The following is a 17,845-nucleotide window of genomic DNA, read 5'->3' as shown; positions in this document are numbered from 1 at the left end:
TTTTCAGCAAATACAGGCAGTTTGGTACCATTGTTTAGGCTCATCCATGATCTACCCCCTCCCAATGGACCCTCCTTGTTGATGTAAATGGGTCGTGCATTGTGGAGTTAGTCCACAGTTATTGGTACGATATGTCTCTGCATATTGAATGACCTTAGATGTGCACTAAATCTCTACAATTTTCCATTTTTTAAATGTAGAAAATAGAGTTTTCCTGTGGAGGCATTAGATTGATTAAATGAGATGATGCATGTTTAGCTTTTAGTTTATGGTATATACTATACAATGAATGCTAATCAGTTGTTACTTTCGTTTTAAAAGTCAGGCCTAGAAGTATCATATATGTATCACAGATATATATTGAAGAAAGAGAAGTATTTCTCATCCTTCTTTTATTTATAAGGTATCCATATGGTTTTAGTAAAGAAATGTATGTATAGTATGGAGAATTTGAAAAAAATAGAAATACTTCATTGATTTCTAAAAAAGTCTTGATAGCAATCTTCTAAATCTCATTTTCATTAGGCTTTTGAATGTTAAGATAAAATTAAAGTTAATATTTTTATAATAATTTCTTTGTGTAACTAATGAAGTTGAATCTTCTTACTCATTATAGAACACAAGTGGTAATATTTTTTTTCATTAAAATATTTTTACAATATTTTTTAAAAAGGCTATGGAGATATCTCAGTGGGTAAATTTGCTAGTTGCACATTCATGAGGACCTGAGTTCAATCCTTGGCACATACATAAAAAACTGGGGGGCTGGAGAGATGGCTTAGCGGTTAAGCGCTTGCCTGTGAAGCCTAAGGACCCCGGTTCAAGGCTCGATTCCCCAGGACCCATGTTAGCCAGATGCACAAGGGGGCGCACGCGTCTGGAGTTCGTTTGCAGTGGCTGGAAGCCCTGGCGCGCCCATTCTCTCTCTATCTGTCTCTTTCTTTCCCTCTCTCTCTGTCACTTTCAAATAAATAAATAAAAAGTGAACAAAAAAAATTAAAAAAAAAAACTGGGGCTACTATGTAATTCCTATAACCCCAGAAACCTTGAGGAGGTTCAGAACAGGAGGTTCACTTTGACTTTATTAGTTAGCTAGTCTAATCCCGAAAAAATCTTTGGTGTTGAATAAGAGAGGCTGTATCAAAGAAATAATTTGAAGGAGTGACAGAGGAGGACACTGTCGTCCTTTTCTGGCCTCTGTACATGTAAGCATCCATGTGCATACATCAGCACACACATGTGCATCTACCACATACATAGCACAATACTACACCACACACACCAAAAACATTTTAAATTTTTTGCTTTTGTATGCTTTATATAATTTCATTAACCATTAGTGATTTTTCAATGAGTTCTGTTTATTAAAAAAAGCTATTAATTCCATGATTTATCAAAGTTTACTCTATCTTGCTTATTAAGTTCATTTTTATAGAGGCCTTGCTACAAATACAGCCTGCGTCAAGTCATGCCATTGGCATATGGGTGTGGGAGGTGTGATTGGAAATGGAAATATTCTTCTCTCTAGCATTGTCTGAGACAAATTAATGAAAATCCAAATTTCAGTTTAAAGATTTTTTAACATTGTATTCATTTGAGAGAGGTAGAGAAAGGCAGAGCGAGAGAGCGAGCGAGAGAGAGAGAGAGAGAGAGAGAGAGAGAGAGAGAGAAGGAAAGGAGGGAGGGAGGAGAGAATGAGTGTGCAAGGGCCTCCTAACCACTGCAATCATCCTGCAGATGCATGTGCCGCCTCCTGCATTTGGCTTTACGTGGGTGCTGGGGAATCATACCTGGGTCCTTTGGCTTTGCTGGCAAGTCCCTTAACTGCTAAGCCATCTCTTCAGTTCCAAATTTCATTTTTTACAAATACTCCAACATGTAATAAGATGACATTGAATGTCCATCAGTAAGAAGTCAACTTCTTCAGTCTAATAGAAATACAGATTGTAAGAAATTTGTTGTTATCAAATTTACTCATGAATAATGATAAAAAGGACAGCTTTGCCTATGGAATTGAAGCACAGCCTTCAAGGTGACTGGTCTGACCTCATAAAGTTATAGAGATCACCGTGTTTGCCATGCGACTTTCTCACTTTTGCCAATTGCAGATGATAAAGTGGCCTATTGAGAAGAAGCCAGCAATATAGGACTTGTAAACACTGCTGGGCCAATAATAATATGACCTTGAAAAGTTGAAAGGAAACAGTACTATTGCCATCCAGTGGTTATGTAGAGCTGGAGGGTTTAATTTAATTGGAAGCTAACAGTTTTGTCTTTTAGCAAGTGAATCAAGAAATCCCAGGTTCAGGGCTGGAGAGATGGCTTAGAGGTTAAGCGCTTGCCTGTGAAGCCTAAGGACCCCGGCTCGAGTCTCGGTTCCCCAGGTCCCACGTTAGCCAGATGCACAAGGGGGCGCACGCGTCTGGAGTTCGTTTGCAGAGGCTGGAAGCCCTGGCGTGCCCATTCTCTCTCTCCCTCTATCTGTCTCTCTGTGTCTGTCACTCTCAAATAAATAAATAAATAATTAAAAAAAAAAAAGAAATCCCAGGTTCAGTACACTGTAGCAATTGGCTGAGGGGATGGCTACGTCATTAAAGGCACTTGCTTGCAAAGCCTGCTGGCCTGGGTTCAATTTCCCAGAAACCATGAAAAGCCAAATATACAAGATAGTGCATGTATCTGAAGTTTGTTATCAGTGGTAAGAGGCCCTGCCACACTCATAGTGTATGTCGCTCTTTCTCAAATAAAAATATTAAAAAAATAAATAAATAAAGCAAGAAACAAGGATGAGGCATCTTCAAAGAGATCAAGTATGTTGGGTTCTCTTTTTTCTAATTACTATTAGGCCTGGCAGTCTGTCCTTGGAATTGTATGACCCTAATTTAATCTTTGTTCTTGGAATTATTGGCACCTATGATCATACCATTATGGTAGACTACATGAATTCAATAGGTTTTTATTAAGAACTATAATTATAAGGATAGGTGTGGAACACAATACATTCTTTATTTATTATATTGAATGCCCACCATTCTTTTAGTACATAATAACTAGTATTGCTCCTTCCCTTGCAAATATACCACTTTTGTCATGTTGCAGGAATTTTGGCTACAGAGAGGTATTCCAAAAAAGATGCAGAAGATCTCCAGCTTGTGAACCCTAACTTTTGAATCTTTATCCAATTAGCAAAAGAAAATTGAAAAATAGCAGACTCCAAGAAGGGCAAATTATGAATTATGAGGTTTATTGTAGGGACAAATAGGATCCAGTCAGGAGGCTAACTGAAAGGCTCAAGCCAGGGGGAAATTCTCCTTTAGGGACTGAAAAGGGAAAGGGAAGATGAAAAGAGTTTCCATCACAGAAATCTACTGGGAAAAAAGCCTCTGCAGAACACACATACACACACGTGCAAGGCAGAATATGAGAGCCCAGGTGAAAAGATTCAGAAGAAGCTCTCTCTCTCTTTCACTCACACACACACACACCCCACACTTGGGAAGCAAAAGATGAGAGTTTAAGCACTTCACCTTCACATAGGAGATCAGAAAGGGCTAAAAGACAGGTTAGTAAAGGGTTTAGAGATTAAAGAGAGATTATGCATGTAACAAAGTTAGAAAGCATCTGGAAACAGAATACACGTTGAAGCAGATAGGCAAAAGATAGTGCCCCCACCTTCCCAGCCAAGCTGGAAAGGGGGAGAGAGACTTACACACTTGAGTTCACAAGAAGAAGGAAGTGGAGGGGGAGGGAAAAGGAGAAAAAATTAAACAAGTGGTTAGGTTCCTTTATACAGATCAATAATCTAATTAGAGCAGGGTGTGGTGGCACACACCTTTAATCCTAGAACACTGGAGGAAGAGGTAGGAGGAGTGCCGTAAGTTTGAGGCCACCCTGAGACTAAATAGTGAATTCAATGTCAGCATGAGCTAGAGCAAGAAAGACCCTACCTCCAAAAAAAAAAAAAAAAAAAAGCTGGGGAAATGGCTTAGTGGTTAAGGTACTTGCCCTTGAAGCCTAAGCACCCTGGTTTTATTCCCCAAGACCAACATAAGCCAGATGCACAAGGGGGCGCATGCACCTGGAGTTCATTTGCAATGCCCAGAGGCCCTGGCACACCCATTCTCTCTTTCTCTCTTTCACTCTCTCTCTCTTTCTCTCTCTCAAATAAATAAATAAAATATTTTTAAAAATCTAATTAGGATGAGCCTAGTCATCAGACTGAGGTCTATAAGGAAGAGCCCTGGTTGGTTGGTGGACTCACCAGCTAACTCAGGTGTGCTGAGCTGAGGCCGAAGCAGGAAGTTGCTCTGCGGGAGTTTGCTGGCAGCCATCTTGGATGATACAGGATCAGGTACAGTTTCTAGTCCCCGGCAGGCAAGGTGACATCTCGTTCTCCTCGGGCCTCTGTCCCTGCTGACTGCCCATAAAAAAATCTCTTTCTCTTGTTTCTCCTTCAGTTACTGGTATTATTGTTTACTGACTTTTTCTTGGATGTCAGGGAGCCTGAGGTTAATTTGAGTGGTATGATTAGTTTTAATAATCAGATATTGGAGAGGGACTTAATAATTATATTAATTTCTGCTATCTAACTCTGGTTTTCCCTTATCCTAACTTACTTAGACATATAGTTGATAAGGTGATAATGTTGGTAATGCTTAAAATACTTGTACAAGCAATCTCAGATCTTTTGGAGTAAGTGTGTTAACTGAATAGAACAGTGGAATTAATACAGAATAAATAATAAAAATAAATAATGCACACATCCTTTTCAAAACAACTTCTATTACGGGGTGGCTCTCTGTCCATTAGTATAGATTTAAGTCTAAAGCACAAATATTTACCAGTAATGAACTTTTACTAACAAAGTACAAAATGAGGCAGTATCACTGCTCATCAGGAAAGACAACTTGGTTGTACAGGGAAATTAAAGATCACTTCAGGGATTGTGCTTGTGAAAGTGAAAGCAAAAATTCTAAAGCACCACACTGATTGATGCGTGAGTCTGAGACAGTTTCTCTACTGACAAGCCTGAACTTCTCAGGAATTCAGTTGCTGGTTCTGTTTTGTGCTGTCGGTCACACTCAAGGGCGGCAGTAGCTTTCAATACACTCACCTGTTCTCATGTAAAAATGTTTGAAGAAAGCTATGTTTAACCCTGTGGGATCTTTTTATGTTAGGTTGACTTTAGGAATTAGTATAGAACATATCTTCATAAATGAAATAAAATTTCTTGGCCTGGAGAGATGTCTTAGCGGTTAAGTGCTTGCCTGTGAAGCCTAAGGACCCTGATTCGAGGCTCCATTCCCCAGGATCCAAATTAGCCAGATGTACAAGGGGGCACACGCATTTGGAGTTCATTTGCAGGGGCTGGAGGCCTTGGCGTGCCCACTCTTTCTCTCTATCTGCCTCTTTCTTTATCTCTGTCATTCTCAAATAAATAAAATACACCAAAAAAAAAAATATATATAAAAAAGAAATTCTTGACTTGATGTTCAAGGTGTATGAAAATAATTCAGTTTTATGTATCCTATCATATTTTGGCATTAATTTCCTTTGAGGCAATAGGAATGCGGCACTATAAATAATCTCCAAAATTATTATAACAAGACCATTATCTCATCATATAATGATTTAAATATATAAAATTTTATAAAGACATTGCTTAAACATTTCTCATTAGCAAAGTTAAATGTAGAAAAATGGATAGACTCATTGAACGTTCCCTTCTTTGGCTGTCAAATTATAGGATAGGTTCTTCTAATGATAATCTTGGGGTTCCTGGCCAATGTGTCAGCATATGCCAAAACATTGATAAATTTAGGGTGTCCAAGATTCTTTACTTAAGAATTCAAATGGAAGAGAAAGGAAGGGAGGAGGGTACTTAATAGGTTGGTATTGTATATATGTAAATAGAATGATTGAGATGGGGAGGTAATTTGATGGAGAATGGAATTTCAAAGGGGAAAGTGCGGGGTGAGGGAGGGAGGACATTCACATGGGATATTTTTTATAATCATGGAAAATGTTAATAAAAATTGAAAAGATTAAAAAAAAATAAAATAAAAGAATTCAAATAATTGAAATCCTCAGACTAGAAGGTAAGTTTCAGGGAGACTATTAGATTAAGAGAAGGAAAGAGAAGGATATGCAGAGAGTTCCTGTCATGTGGAAGGCAGGAGTGGATAGAGAACCCAGGTGGGAGTCGAGGTCACCCCCATTCTAGCCTAGCTGGGCTGAGGCAGGAAAGGCCAACCAGAGCAGGGGCCTGGATGTTCAGGTGACAGGAGATATAACAACCAAGAAGAGACCTTTCATCTATTTGTAATCTATTCCAGTGGGCTTCATTTTCATGCTCCAGTGAGTTGAGGGGGGGGGTGAGAAGGAATGAAGGAGGGAGGGAGGGAGAGAGAACTGATTGGTGTGTACTCAAAGGGGTGGCTAAGGAAGAGACCCACCATGACAACAAGTTTTAGGACTCAGGTTAACCAGTCACAGGTCTAGGGAACTCCTTTAAGCAAGAGGTAAGAGGAGAGAGCCTTCTCTGATCTCTAACATAGCTTATATTGCTATGGCAGACTCAAGGACATTCTTGCTTTTTACTTTTAGGGCCCAGTCAACCTCAACTGCCTTATTCTTTTCTAAGAAATGTTTCAAATTACTGACATGTATGTACACTGTGTTGTTGACTTCATCTTGCAAATGCAAATATGTCCTTCAAACTACTTTCTAAATATTTATCTTTATGCCTATAGATTAGTGCCTCTCTCAGCATTGTTCGGAGAAGTCTCTTTGCAGTGGGCAGTGGTTACTGCACAGACTTCCAACTGCTCAATGTGCTAAGAATAAATGACTGTTGAGTGCTCAGCCTTGAATGGGACATCTGTATTACCCCCTCCAAGACCCAGGAAACATTACAGAAGCGATGGAAGAAAGAATATAAGAGCCAAAGGAAGAGAAAACGTGTTGGGATATATGCTTTCAGACATGATGTAGTCATTGCATTCATGATCACAGCAGCTGTGATTCTCCACAGCAGACCTCAACATGCCATAATAGAGAAAGGATGGGCTAATGGGCCTTCACCCTTTCCCAGGGATTTATAGGCAGTTAAAAGTAGACAGGGGGAGGGGCTCAAGAGGAGCTATTGAGGGTAAATGGTTGTTGGGAGATGGGGAGACATTTTCTTCAGTGGTGTCAGAACTGATAAGGTGTCCATGTAAAACCCTCACCCATGCTCTTGTAAACAATTATAAGAAAACTTATTATATATTCATATGTATATATAATCTACATAAATATACATATGTGTATATATATATATATATATGTGTGTGTGTGTGTGTGTGTGTGTGTGTGTGTGTGTGTGTGTGTAGAAAGTGGGAAGAGGAAACACAAGGCATCTGATCTAAAATGTTTAAAATTCTTCTCAAGCTTACCTAGACAACTAAGATAAATGCCAAGGCTAACTTTTATTCTCCAGCTTCTGTGTGTAAGTCTTTGGTTATGATCTGTACATTCATGTACTCTGATTTTCATGTATTAATGGGTAATTTGAATGCTTTCTTGTTGCAGTAGTGTATGCCTATAGAAGAGCCATTACTTTTAGGTATCTGAGTTTCTCCAAAAGTAAAATGAAGGCAATGTTAATCAAACTATTATACTGTGGTATAATACTATTATACTGTTTTAGGAAAATGTAAAGGCCATTGGAAATGAACATATACAAAAGTTTCATAGTTTACATGTACTTCAGTTCTTTCCTTTTGCTTTGTTCAAACTCTGCATCCCCAGGAATACAGGTGCATCTCTGTGTCTCATAAGGTGGGCATGACCATAGAGAGGTGGCAGGGGTCAGGAAAGAAGTCACGGTATCAGAAGAAGATTATTGATTCGATAAAAAATGTACATTATTACTGACAAAAGAAATGAGAACTACCATCTTTAAATGATGAGAATTATAATAATCTTAACAGAAATGGGTTGAAAAATAAGTAGAATCTATTACCTAATTTTCTATTATGTATGCAGAGTTAATAAGGTTTTAATGACATTACCTATCAGAAAGACAGCTTAACTCTAAGTGGACTTAGCTCATATGCTGCATCTTCTTCCTATTCCAGCTTTATTTTTAATGTTGCTATCATTGATAGAACTCTGAGAATAATTTGTTTAGAGCCCTCAAATTGGAATCTATTCATACCTCTTTGATCTTGCAAGAAACATAATCTCCTAAGCTTTGCATGTTAGCAGTTTTGGCAACCTGACTAGAAAACATGTATGATTTCTTGTGAGTCCTGCTAAGTGGACTCCTTTCCATAAGTTTCCTTAGGTATTCTGATATTTTACTAGAGGTTCCTAGATTTTATGAATGATAATACTGTTATTTGAAATCATAAATGATTTTTTTATAAAGGATTGGTAGCAGATAGCTTTAATTTTGATTTAAAAATTTGCTTTCCTCGTAAATGTCTAATTAGGATAATTGTATGATTTTTTTCCTTGACAAAAATGGAAAAAAAATCTTTCATGATTCATTGAATTAATTTATTTAATTCCTAATTTTCCTTTACAAATAAAGTCCTCATTATTTCTTAGAGCCAGCCCTCAAAATATATTCTGATATTCTTTACCCACTGAGATACACCTTAAATTTCACATTTATAAGAGATATTTATATCTAATGGTATTGTTTAATTTAAACCAAAGATACAAAGTTAATTCTACCTACCTGGCATCTGCAGAGGAGACCAATAAACCAGGAATGCATTCATTTAAAAAGTATTTTATTTATGATTTATTTGCAAGGGAAGAGAGAGAAAGAGAGAGAGAGAGAATATGAATGACAATGTGAATGTGTGTGCCAGGCCCTCCTACCTCTGCAAACAAACCCCAAATGCATGTGTCACCCTGTGCATCTGGCTTTATGTGGGCACTGGGGAATCAAACTCAGGATATCAGGCTTTGCAAGCAAGCCCCTTTAATGATTGAGCCATCTCTCCAGCCCCAGCATGCATTATTTTGCATTTTATATTTTAACTTTTGCTTGTTTTAATCCCCTTAAGAGAGAACTGACAATGTAGACCATGCTGGCTTATAGATCATAATCTTCCTGCATCTTCACACTCTTAAAAGAAGATAAAAAACTCACTTTATTTTTTGAGAAACGGCACATATAAGAGAGTGGGAAAGGGGCTGGGGTGATGGCTCAATGTGGCAAGCAAAGGGACCTGACAGGCTCTAAGTTTGATCCCCAGCAATGACATAAAAAGCTGAGTATGGCCACATGTGACAGTAAGGGAGACAAGGGAATCACTAAGGTTCACTGGTCAGCTGTTCTGACTTCAGAATAGCAGCTCTAGATTCAGATAGACTCCATCTCAAGGAAACAACACCAAAGTGTGATTGAGGAATACACAGGGCATTCCCCTTTGCTCTCTGCTTGTGTATGCATATGTGTACATATAACACCCACACAACACACCAAATAGTACACACACCTGCCCTCCCCCCAAAAAATAGCAGCAGCAGGAGCAGCAGCAGCAGCAACAACAAAAAGAAAATGGACAAAATTCTGTTTGTTTTTTTTTTTTTTTGCTATGCTTTTGCTTATTACTCATATTTTAGTGTCCTGGTACTAAAACTCTACATGATCTACCAATAATTAGGCACCAACTTTTGAAAGATGAGGTTCTTTCCTCATTCTTACCCAAGGGATCTCTCAGGAATTCCTCAGCATTCAGTGTCTAGTCTTAGAGACAATTTTGCTTCCTCAATACCAACAGACACTTGACATCATTTTACCCATAAATACTGAACTATAGCATTCGATAAAATATCTTTGATAAGCAAATTTATTCCAGACATTTGCTAAATTTTGATATTTTAGATAAAAGATATATAGAAAAGGCATATATTTTACAGTTCTTAGTGTGGGATTGAATGCATAAAACAGCCAAATCATAATGGTAAAATATAGTCCCATCAGTTATATCAATGATCCTCATGGTATTGAATTGATATCTCATTGTTATTACAATCTTAATGGTTGCTGGTGAAGAGTTGAACAATTTGATTAAAATATTACTTTACATATTTAATACTTTAAATATTGATAAGTTTGTGTTCATCTAGAATTAAAAGGACCCACTTGGGGAGTATGCAGTGTAAATGTGACATTATCTTATATAGAGCGAAGCTGTAAGATGACTATTCCACATTAAACCTTACATAATACATTTACAGATGAGTTGTTTTCTGTGTTTATAGGCATAGAACTTGCATAGTAAGTTGGATTTAAGTTTATAAATTGGCTTTATAAATGATTGTTGTTATCACACATTAAGAGGTATTTCCAAGGCACACTGTAAGTCATATCTTTGTATTTGAGGATTCTGGATACACAGGTTCAATAAGCCAGAAAGGCTAATATTTTCAAAAAGCTGTGTTTATAAAGAACATGCAGACCTTTTCTGTTCATTATACCATAAATGATAGCAACTAGTTATGCCACCTTTCCATTGTATTAGACAATATAGATAAGCTATAGATGATTGAAAGCTCAGCCGGTTAAGATGGCGGCGTAGGTACCACGCCAAAGCAGCCTAGGGAGGAAAAAGACCAAAAAAACTCAGCAAAATACACACTTTTACTAAAAAGTGAGGTGTATAGGAAATTGAAGCGGCAGCAGGGAAGTAGAAGAGTTCTAGAGCATCCAGAGCCTGCACAGGTGGGAAAAGCGGCTCCGGCAGCTCGGCCAACCGCCGCGGCCGCAGCGCAGCAGAAAGCCGCCAGACTCGGCTCGAGACGCAGGAAAAGCCAGGTGCGGGATTTTCCCCTCACACAGCGCTCTCCGCAACTCGGGAAACGTGAGGGGAGAGCGACAGCGAGCAGCGGAGGAGCAGACCGCGAGGTAGAAGAACACGTGGAACAGCGAGACAACCAGAGCAGCCGCGGCTCCCTCCCCTCCCCCACCGCCTGAACCCAGCTCCAGCGAACAGAGCAGCAGCCCGGGACCTGGCCATGCCAACTTGGGCTGACAACGGGACCCAAGCAGGAGCAGAGTTCGGCAGCAACATCAGCGGCTCCAGCACTGGTAATAGCGGCCCCAGCAGCAGCAGACCCAGGAGTGGCAGCAGCGGCAGACTCGGCAGCAGCAGCTTCAGGGGGAGCAGCGGCTGTGGACACAGCAGCAGCAGCTTCAGCAGCAGTGGTGGCTCCAGCAGTGGCAGCTACAGCAGCAGCAGAGGCAGCAGCAGCAGCTCAGTTTGCCCTGTAGGAAAAGCAAGTGCCCAGCTCCAGAAATCAGAACAGCAGCCCGATGATTGAAAGCTCAGAGAAGAATATGCAAAGGTTATGGAGTAAAACCTATCCCATTTTATACAAGGCATCCTTGGTATTAGGAACCTGTAACAAATTCCATATAAGGGATGGGGAGGTGGCTCAGTGGTTCAAGGCACTGGCTTGGAAAGCCTGCCAGTCTGGGTTCAATGTTTCCTGGAAACCATGTAAGCAAGTGTGTATGTGTCTGTGATTCCAAGGCTCTTGTGAAAACAGGAAGCCAAACCAAGAGAATTCAAAGGTTGCAGGTCAGCTAGACTGATTTGTTTACAGCAGAAAGAGACCCTGTCTCACCAAAGGTGGAAGAATCGAATGGATGCCTCAAGGCTGTCCTTTGGCCTTCTCATGCACACTACAGTACACACATGCCTATATACACATGTACTCCATACCCCCTCCACATAAATAAATTCTCAAAGAAGTAACAAATTCCACATGAATAGAACACTAAGGGATGCTTGTATATTTCTAATCTTTATTGAACAATTCAAAAGCTTGATATTTATGATAAAACAAATATGAAGACATAGCTGTGAGAAAGTTCTTACAAAGACTTTGTATTTTCTCATGTATTTAGTGTAGAAATCTCTTTGCATTTCAGAACTCTTGGATCTGAACAGAACATCAATATTTCATAGCCCATCCGGTTTTTTTGATCTGCACACAATGTTGCTGGATGAATACCAAGAACGACTCTTTGTGGGAGGCAGGGATCTCATCTATTCCCTGAACCTGGAAAGAATCAGTGATGGCTACAAAGAGGTACTGAAACATCAAATTCTTTTTGAAGAGGAAATTGAAAGGGAGAAGGGATTTCAAGGATATTACCTGGCTTAATTTTATTTCATTCTGTTGCTCACTTTAAAGTTTTACAGAATTAAAAAATAACATATTAATTACAAAATGAAATCATTTCTGGAAAAGTTTATGGAACATCATACATGAACTTTATAGCATGTCCTTGATGTCCACATTTGTAGAGACACTTGCTCAGTGATTTGACTTTCTTGTATGATGATTCTTGTCACCATACCCACTGGATGGAAACCTGGGCTGGACAATGCTGAATTACAAGCAGTTCCTCTGGGCTGTGTGGCTCCAATGTCTAAATTTAAAGGAAGTACACCAGCATACCTGTCTTGTGTACTTTGTTGGGTCATGTCACTACCTTGGATGGATGCTGCTTACGACTGGTGGACTGCTCTAGAATATTTAACATAAGAAAGTACACATTATGGAAAGGAGAAAAGTAAGCCTTATACTCCATGCTTATACAAATTGTAGTATATTTGGCCTAAGTGTATTGTATGTATGATATAATCCACTTTCTTTGTATGTTATTTTTATATTCTTCAAAATGGGCCAAGTGCATCTTTTTAAAAGACTTTAAAAAGCATGACAAAAGCAGCATCCCGTTGGTCCTTGCCAATTCCTAATCCCTAAAGGAAATAAATTAAAACTTTTCATTGTTTCTTTTTTTCCTTATTTATATCTATATAAGATTCACATACTAGGGGCTAGAGAGATGGTTTAGTGGTTAAGTGCTTGCCTGTGAAGCCTAAGGACCCCGGTTTGAGGCTTGATTCCCCAGGACACACGTTACCCAGATGCATAAGGGGGCGCACGCATCTGGAGTTCGTTTGCAGTGGCTGAAGGCCCTGGCGTGTCCATTGTCTCTCTCTCTCTCTCTCTCTCTCTCTCTCTCTTGTTCTGTCGCTCTCAAATAAATCAGAATAAACAAAAAAAAAAAAAATTTAAAAGGATTCAAATACTAGCCACTGGGGGTGTAGCTTAGTTGTAGAACCTCGGTATATGTAGCATGCACAAGGTCTGGATTCAGTCTTGGCACCTTGCCCAGAAATAAAAATTTAAAAGCTAATATTTATATACTTTTCTTCATTTGTATTTTTGGTTTTTGCTTTTAGATAAGTTCTGTTTAATTTAGGAAATGTAAAGATTTCAATTTCTCTCTCAGCAGAGAAAGTGAAATGTCTATGTACTACCAAGTGTTTGTGCACAACACGGGTCACCAGCAATCCTTGGGTCCTCTACTCTCCCATCCTCCCAATGTATTATAGCCAATTCTTGTTTATTAGTAATCACATTTACATTGTAAGTATAGGGACTTTCCTTCCTTCTTTTTCTTCTTTCTTTCTTCCTCCTTCTTTCAGTCCTTTGCTGCCTGGAATGAAAAATGTTCATTATATCATGCTTTGGTCTTCATTAATTTTAACCAACCTCTGTACTGTAAATTTTTGACTTCTGTCAATAAAACCAAGCACACACTACTAGAGCATCTTCTAGAATGTGTGGGACCTATTTCTCAGGTCTTGCCATCTTTCTGGCTTTAGTGTGGCTTTTCTTGCTACATTCTTGCATGAACATTCAAAGCCAGATTTTGATTTATGTATGTTTGTAATTTTTTTTTTTCAAGGTAGAGTCTCACGCTAGTCCAGGCTGACCTGGAATTAACTCTGTAGTCTCAGGGTGGCCTTGAACTCATGGCGATCCTCCTACCTCTGCCTCCGGAGTGCTGGGATTAAAGGCGTGCGCCACCATGCCCGGCTTTGTTTGGAATATTTTACTCAAACTTCTTACATAATTGATCAGTAGATATAAAATTCTAGGCAGAAAAATCATTTGATTCAGAATTTTAAGAATTATTGCTTCACTATCTTCAAATCTCAATATAGGGCTGCTGGCAATTATTCCATGTTGATTTAAAGTTTTGTACACAGACTCTTTCCAGACACTTATTAACTTTTGTATTTGGAATCTTCCCTCTAAATACTCTGCTGTGAAAATTATATGTGAATTAGCTTCCATCTTATTTTTCCATTATTTAGTTTTAAGCATAGAGAGAGGAGAGGAACAGAGAGGGAGGGAGAGAATGGGTGCTCTAGGGTCTCTTGCTCCTGCAAATGAGCTGCAGATGCCTGCACCACTCGGAATCTAGATTTCTGATGGGGGGAATCAAACTTAGACATCAGGATTTCAAGCAAGCACTATTAACTGCTGAGCCTCTAGCAGTAGATCCCTGCTACAGTAGGCTGTGTCCCTGGGGGCTGGAGTTTAGCCATAGGGTTTTTTTGGGTTGGGTCTGATTTCAGCCCAAAAGTGTGTGGAGAGTTTTTTGAGCTCTGGTGGTATATGCTTGGTGATGGTGCTGGCTACTTGGTTGTTTCTGTGCTTGGACCTATGAAAGGGAGCCAACTTCTTCTACCATTGATGGTGCTTCCCTGGTTCTGTAATCCAGAAATAAATCCTTCCCTTCCATTAACTGTGTCTGGTTGGATGTTCTCTCACCAACATGAACCAACACATCAGATGAAGGTAAGTGATTAACCTGAATGGTGATGGACTCCAGCGGACTCAGGAGGGGCCAGCCAATCCAAGTGTGCTGAGCTGAGGATGAAGCAGGAAATGGCTGCCAAAGAGTGTTGCTTGAAGCCAGGTTACATAACACTGGATCCGATAAGGCTTCTAGTTCTTCCAGGGAAGGCAAGGTAGTATCCCGTTATCCTTGGGCCTTGTCCATGGATGTGTATAAAAAGCTGTCTTTCTATTACTTCTCATTTACTACTCTTGTGTGTAAAGCCAGTTAATTTATGTCCATATATTTTAGAACTTCTAAAATGTTGCTGATATTTCTTTGTTGTGTACATTTCAGTCTTTTTGTTGTTGTTGAGATTGTGCCTTTAAACAGATTGATTTCTCTCTTCTTGTCTATATTCTTGTGTGCATGCATGCACAAGCAGGACAGCATCCTTCAATTTAAATTTTGTGACTTCTGTCACTTAGTGGATGGTCTCTTCCCTACTTCATTGCCCTCCAACTTTCCTGTTCTCTCTATAGTCTCATGTACATACTCTGATTTTCTGTGAATGAATAGTTAAGTCAGATCCATCTTTTTATTAAAATTGTTAGTTTGTGAATGGTAAAAGATCTTCTAAGAGCTCTAGCCTCCTGGAAGACTAATAATACTTGCATTACAGAACTTATTCTTATATTATTGTTATTGGACCATAATTATATGTTCTCATGAAGAGGATTTCTGGAATTTGTCACCAGCTTCTTTTTACAGAATGTCATGATGATTTTCCTGCTTCCTGTGGACACAGAGGGTCCAGCAGGCAACTTTTCCCAATCTGATGTGATTCTGCTTCAGGGTGAGGGAAACTGAGCCTCCTACTTATTCTCACATGTTGTTTTTACCTAATTGTACCCTCAGGCCTTCAATGCCAGAAGAACAGCTTTTACAGAGGAAATGACCTGTGAAAACTGTAAGAGTTGGAGACCTGGAGAACCATGGGGGTTTATGAACTGTTTCTTAGGGAACTAATAAAGTCAGATTGGCTATTGATCCCTAAGGGACATTAAGTGAGGATGTCAAGGAAAGTGGCTGTGAAAACTATTACATTGAACATCTCCCTGTACTCAAGGAGAAAAAAAAAAAACCAAAAAACTCTTCATTTTGTAGGGCCTTATGGGCATTCAACTTGGGGGATTTTTTTTTTTTTTCAAATACTGTAGTTAATTCACACATAAATATCAGCATTGTAATGGCCTCCCTCACCTCCCAATAGGGGCAGGCCCCAAGGAGCAGCCTACTCTTCCTTAGCCCTTTGGTAACTTCATCCCACCACATTTATGTTCTAATTGCCCTACTGATGTCTTCACCATAATCAGTAATAAAATCCTTGTGTGTTTGTCTATTGTTACATAGGGGTCCTAGTGTGGTCTACTTCATGTTCTATTTAATGAGTTAGCTTAAGACAAATTTGGTTTCCCAATAGTTTCCAGGTTCTGAGGATGGAATGTGTCTTCTTTGGCTAAACTGTTCTCCTAGCTTGTTGGGGCCTTCTTCAGTGGCTAAAACCCTATTATATTTTTAAGCTCTTTTGTTTGTTTCTTTCTATCCCTTGTGTCTCATCGTTGGAATAACAACTACTGACATTTGCATAGTTTTCAGTTAGGGAGTGATAATGATTAGGAACAAAGTGACTTTTTCTTTTCTGGTAGTTAGCTAGGGAATGGCTCGTGGAAACATGGATGCTACCTTCTTTGCCCTAAGAAAACTAGAACCTGAATCTTATCCAGTTTCATCCAAGATGGCTACAAGTCTCAACTCCAGTGACAACTTCCTGCTTCTTCCTCTTATTTTCTGGGCTTAGCATACCTGTGGGCTAGCAATTCCTGAGTCAGCTTCTTTAGCTTACCAGGTGCTTCTCTTACACACCTGAGTCTGATGATGAAGCACATCCTAATTCCATGTTTAATTCATATAAGTGGGCCTGAAACATGTGTCTGAGTCCTGTGTCTCTTTGCTCAATTACTTACCACTCTCTTAGTTTGCCCTTTCCCTTGGTGAAGGAGTTTTCTTGGTCTCCCCTTTTCTTTACTAGCCTGACTGGATAATTTCTTTTTGCTCATGCACTTTCCTGTTTTTTCATGTTTTGTTTTCTTTTGAGAATAAGTGATAGTTTATTCTTGTGCCACACATGAATGATCATGGCCCAGGAACACAGATGTAGGTTTCAGTAAATTCCATGTTGCAACATATAAGCAATTTCATAAACATTTTATAGTTACAAAACAAAAACTTGCAAATAAGGAACTTTTCAAATACATTGGTGAAACAATGGGTGGGTAGGGTATAGCAAAGCAAAGACATCTCTGCTATAGGCTTCAGATGCTGTCTGATGATATTTTAGCCTTTTAATGGGGAAATTGGGGTTCAGGGGTGCTTCCTGAAATCCCAAGCCCTGAGTTCATATCTTCAATCTAACCAAAGAATTGACAATTTTAGATTTAAGAGAATGATTTTGAAAATACCACATTTTATTCAGATTTTACACAGGAGTGCAGAAGAGGAAGGCTGGAAGGTAGGGAGATAAGGTGGGGAGTAGAGAAGTGCACCACATGCAGACTAAAGGCTCATGTGGCCATGCATAGCTCAGGAGTCCATGTGACCAGATATGGATCTGGGGGAAAAAGCATGGAATGAAAAAAAGAAATTTCATGGAGCTCCTGCCATGTGGGTAACTAGAGGCGATAAAGAACCTATGTGGAAAGTAAAGGCTAGGGGACCCTCCCACCTGGGCCTGGGCCTGGGCCTGGGCCTGGGCCCAGCCAGCCCACAAAACTCACCCACAGCTGGATGTTCCCAAGTGATCAGAGAGAGAAAGCCTGCCTTCCCTTACAAAGGTATTTATAATGTTTGGGTGTGGGGGGTGACTCTCTTTTGGCCCTTGTGAACCAGAGGGCCAGCTGGTAGGTTAGGGCTAGAGGCTGTTTCAGGAAAAGATCAGCTCTGACACCAAGTTTCAGGGGCTGAACTTGACCAACCACAAACCACAATGTTGGTCCTATGAAAGACCTTCCTCCCAGGAGGGGTCTTGATTGTTAATAGAAAAAATGGTCTATGAGGACTAGACAAAAGATAAGAAGTCAGATGATCTTGGGTTTCTAACAAGTACAAACTTTCCTGCCCATTTTACCTTCAAGG

General features: G+C 39.5%; 1 protein-coding gene across 2 annotated transcripts in view; it reads left to right on the top strand.

Annotated features, from left to right (window-relative positions):
* The window catches only part of Sema3e (semaphorin 3E), a 243,072-nt gene that overhangs the window by 97,097 nt on the left and 128,130 nt on the right, over window positions 1-17,845 (top strand). Inside the window, exon 2 of one of the 2 annotated variants that reach the window (XM_004662235.2) lies at window positions 11,939-12,099. In XM_004662235.2, the coding sequence (XP_004662292.1) occupies window positions 12,004-12,099 (96 nt within the window). In that variant the 5' untranslated portion in view covers window positions 11,939-12,003. Of the gene's footprint in view, window positions 1-11,938; window positions 12,100-17,845 lie in introns of those variants that run through there. The other variant, XM_045160898.1, reaches the window with a different exon arrangement.

The sequence above is a fragment of the Jaculus jaculus genome, chromosome 10 (assembly GCF_020740685.1).
Source record: "Jaculus jaculus isolate mJacJac1 chromosome 10, mJacJac1.mat.Y.cur, whole genome shotgun sequence".
NCBI lineage: Eukaryota > Metazoa > Chordata > Mammalia > Rodentia > Dipodidae > Jaculus > Jaculus jaculus.
The sequence above is the reverse complement of the archived record's forward strand: the minus strand, read 5'-3'. Positions and strand labels throughout refer to the sequence as shown.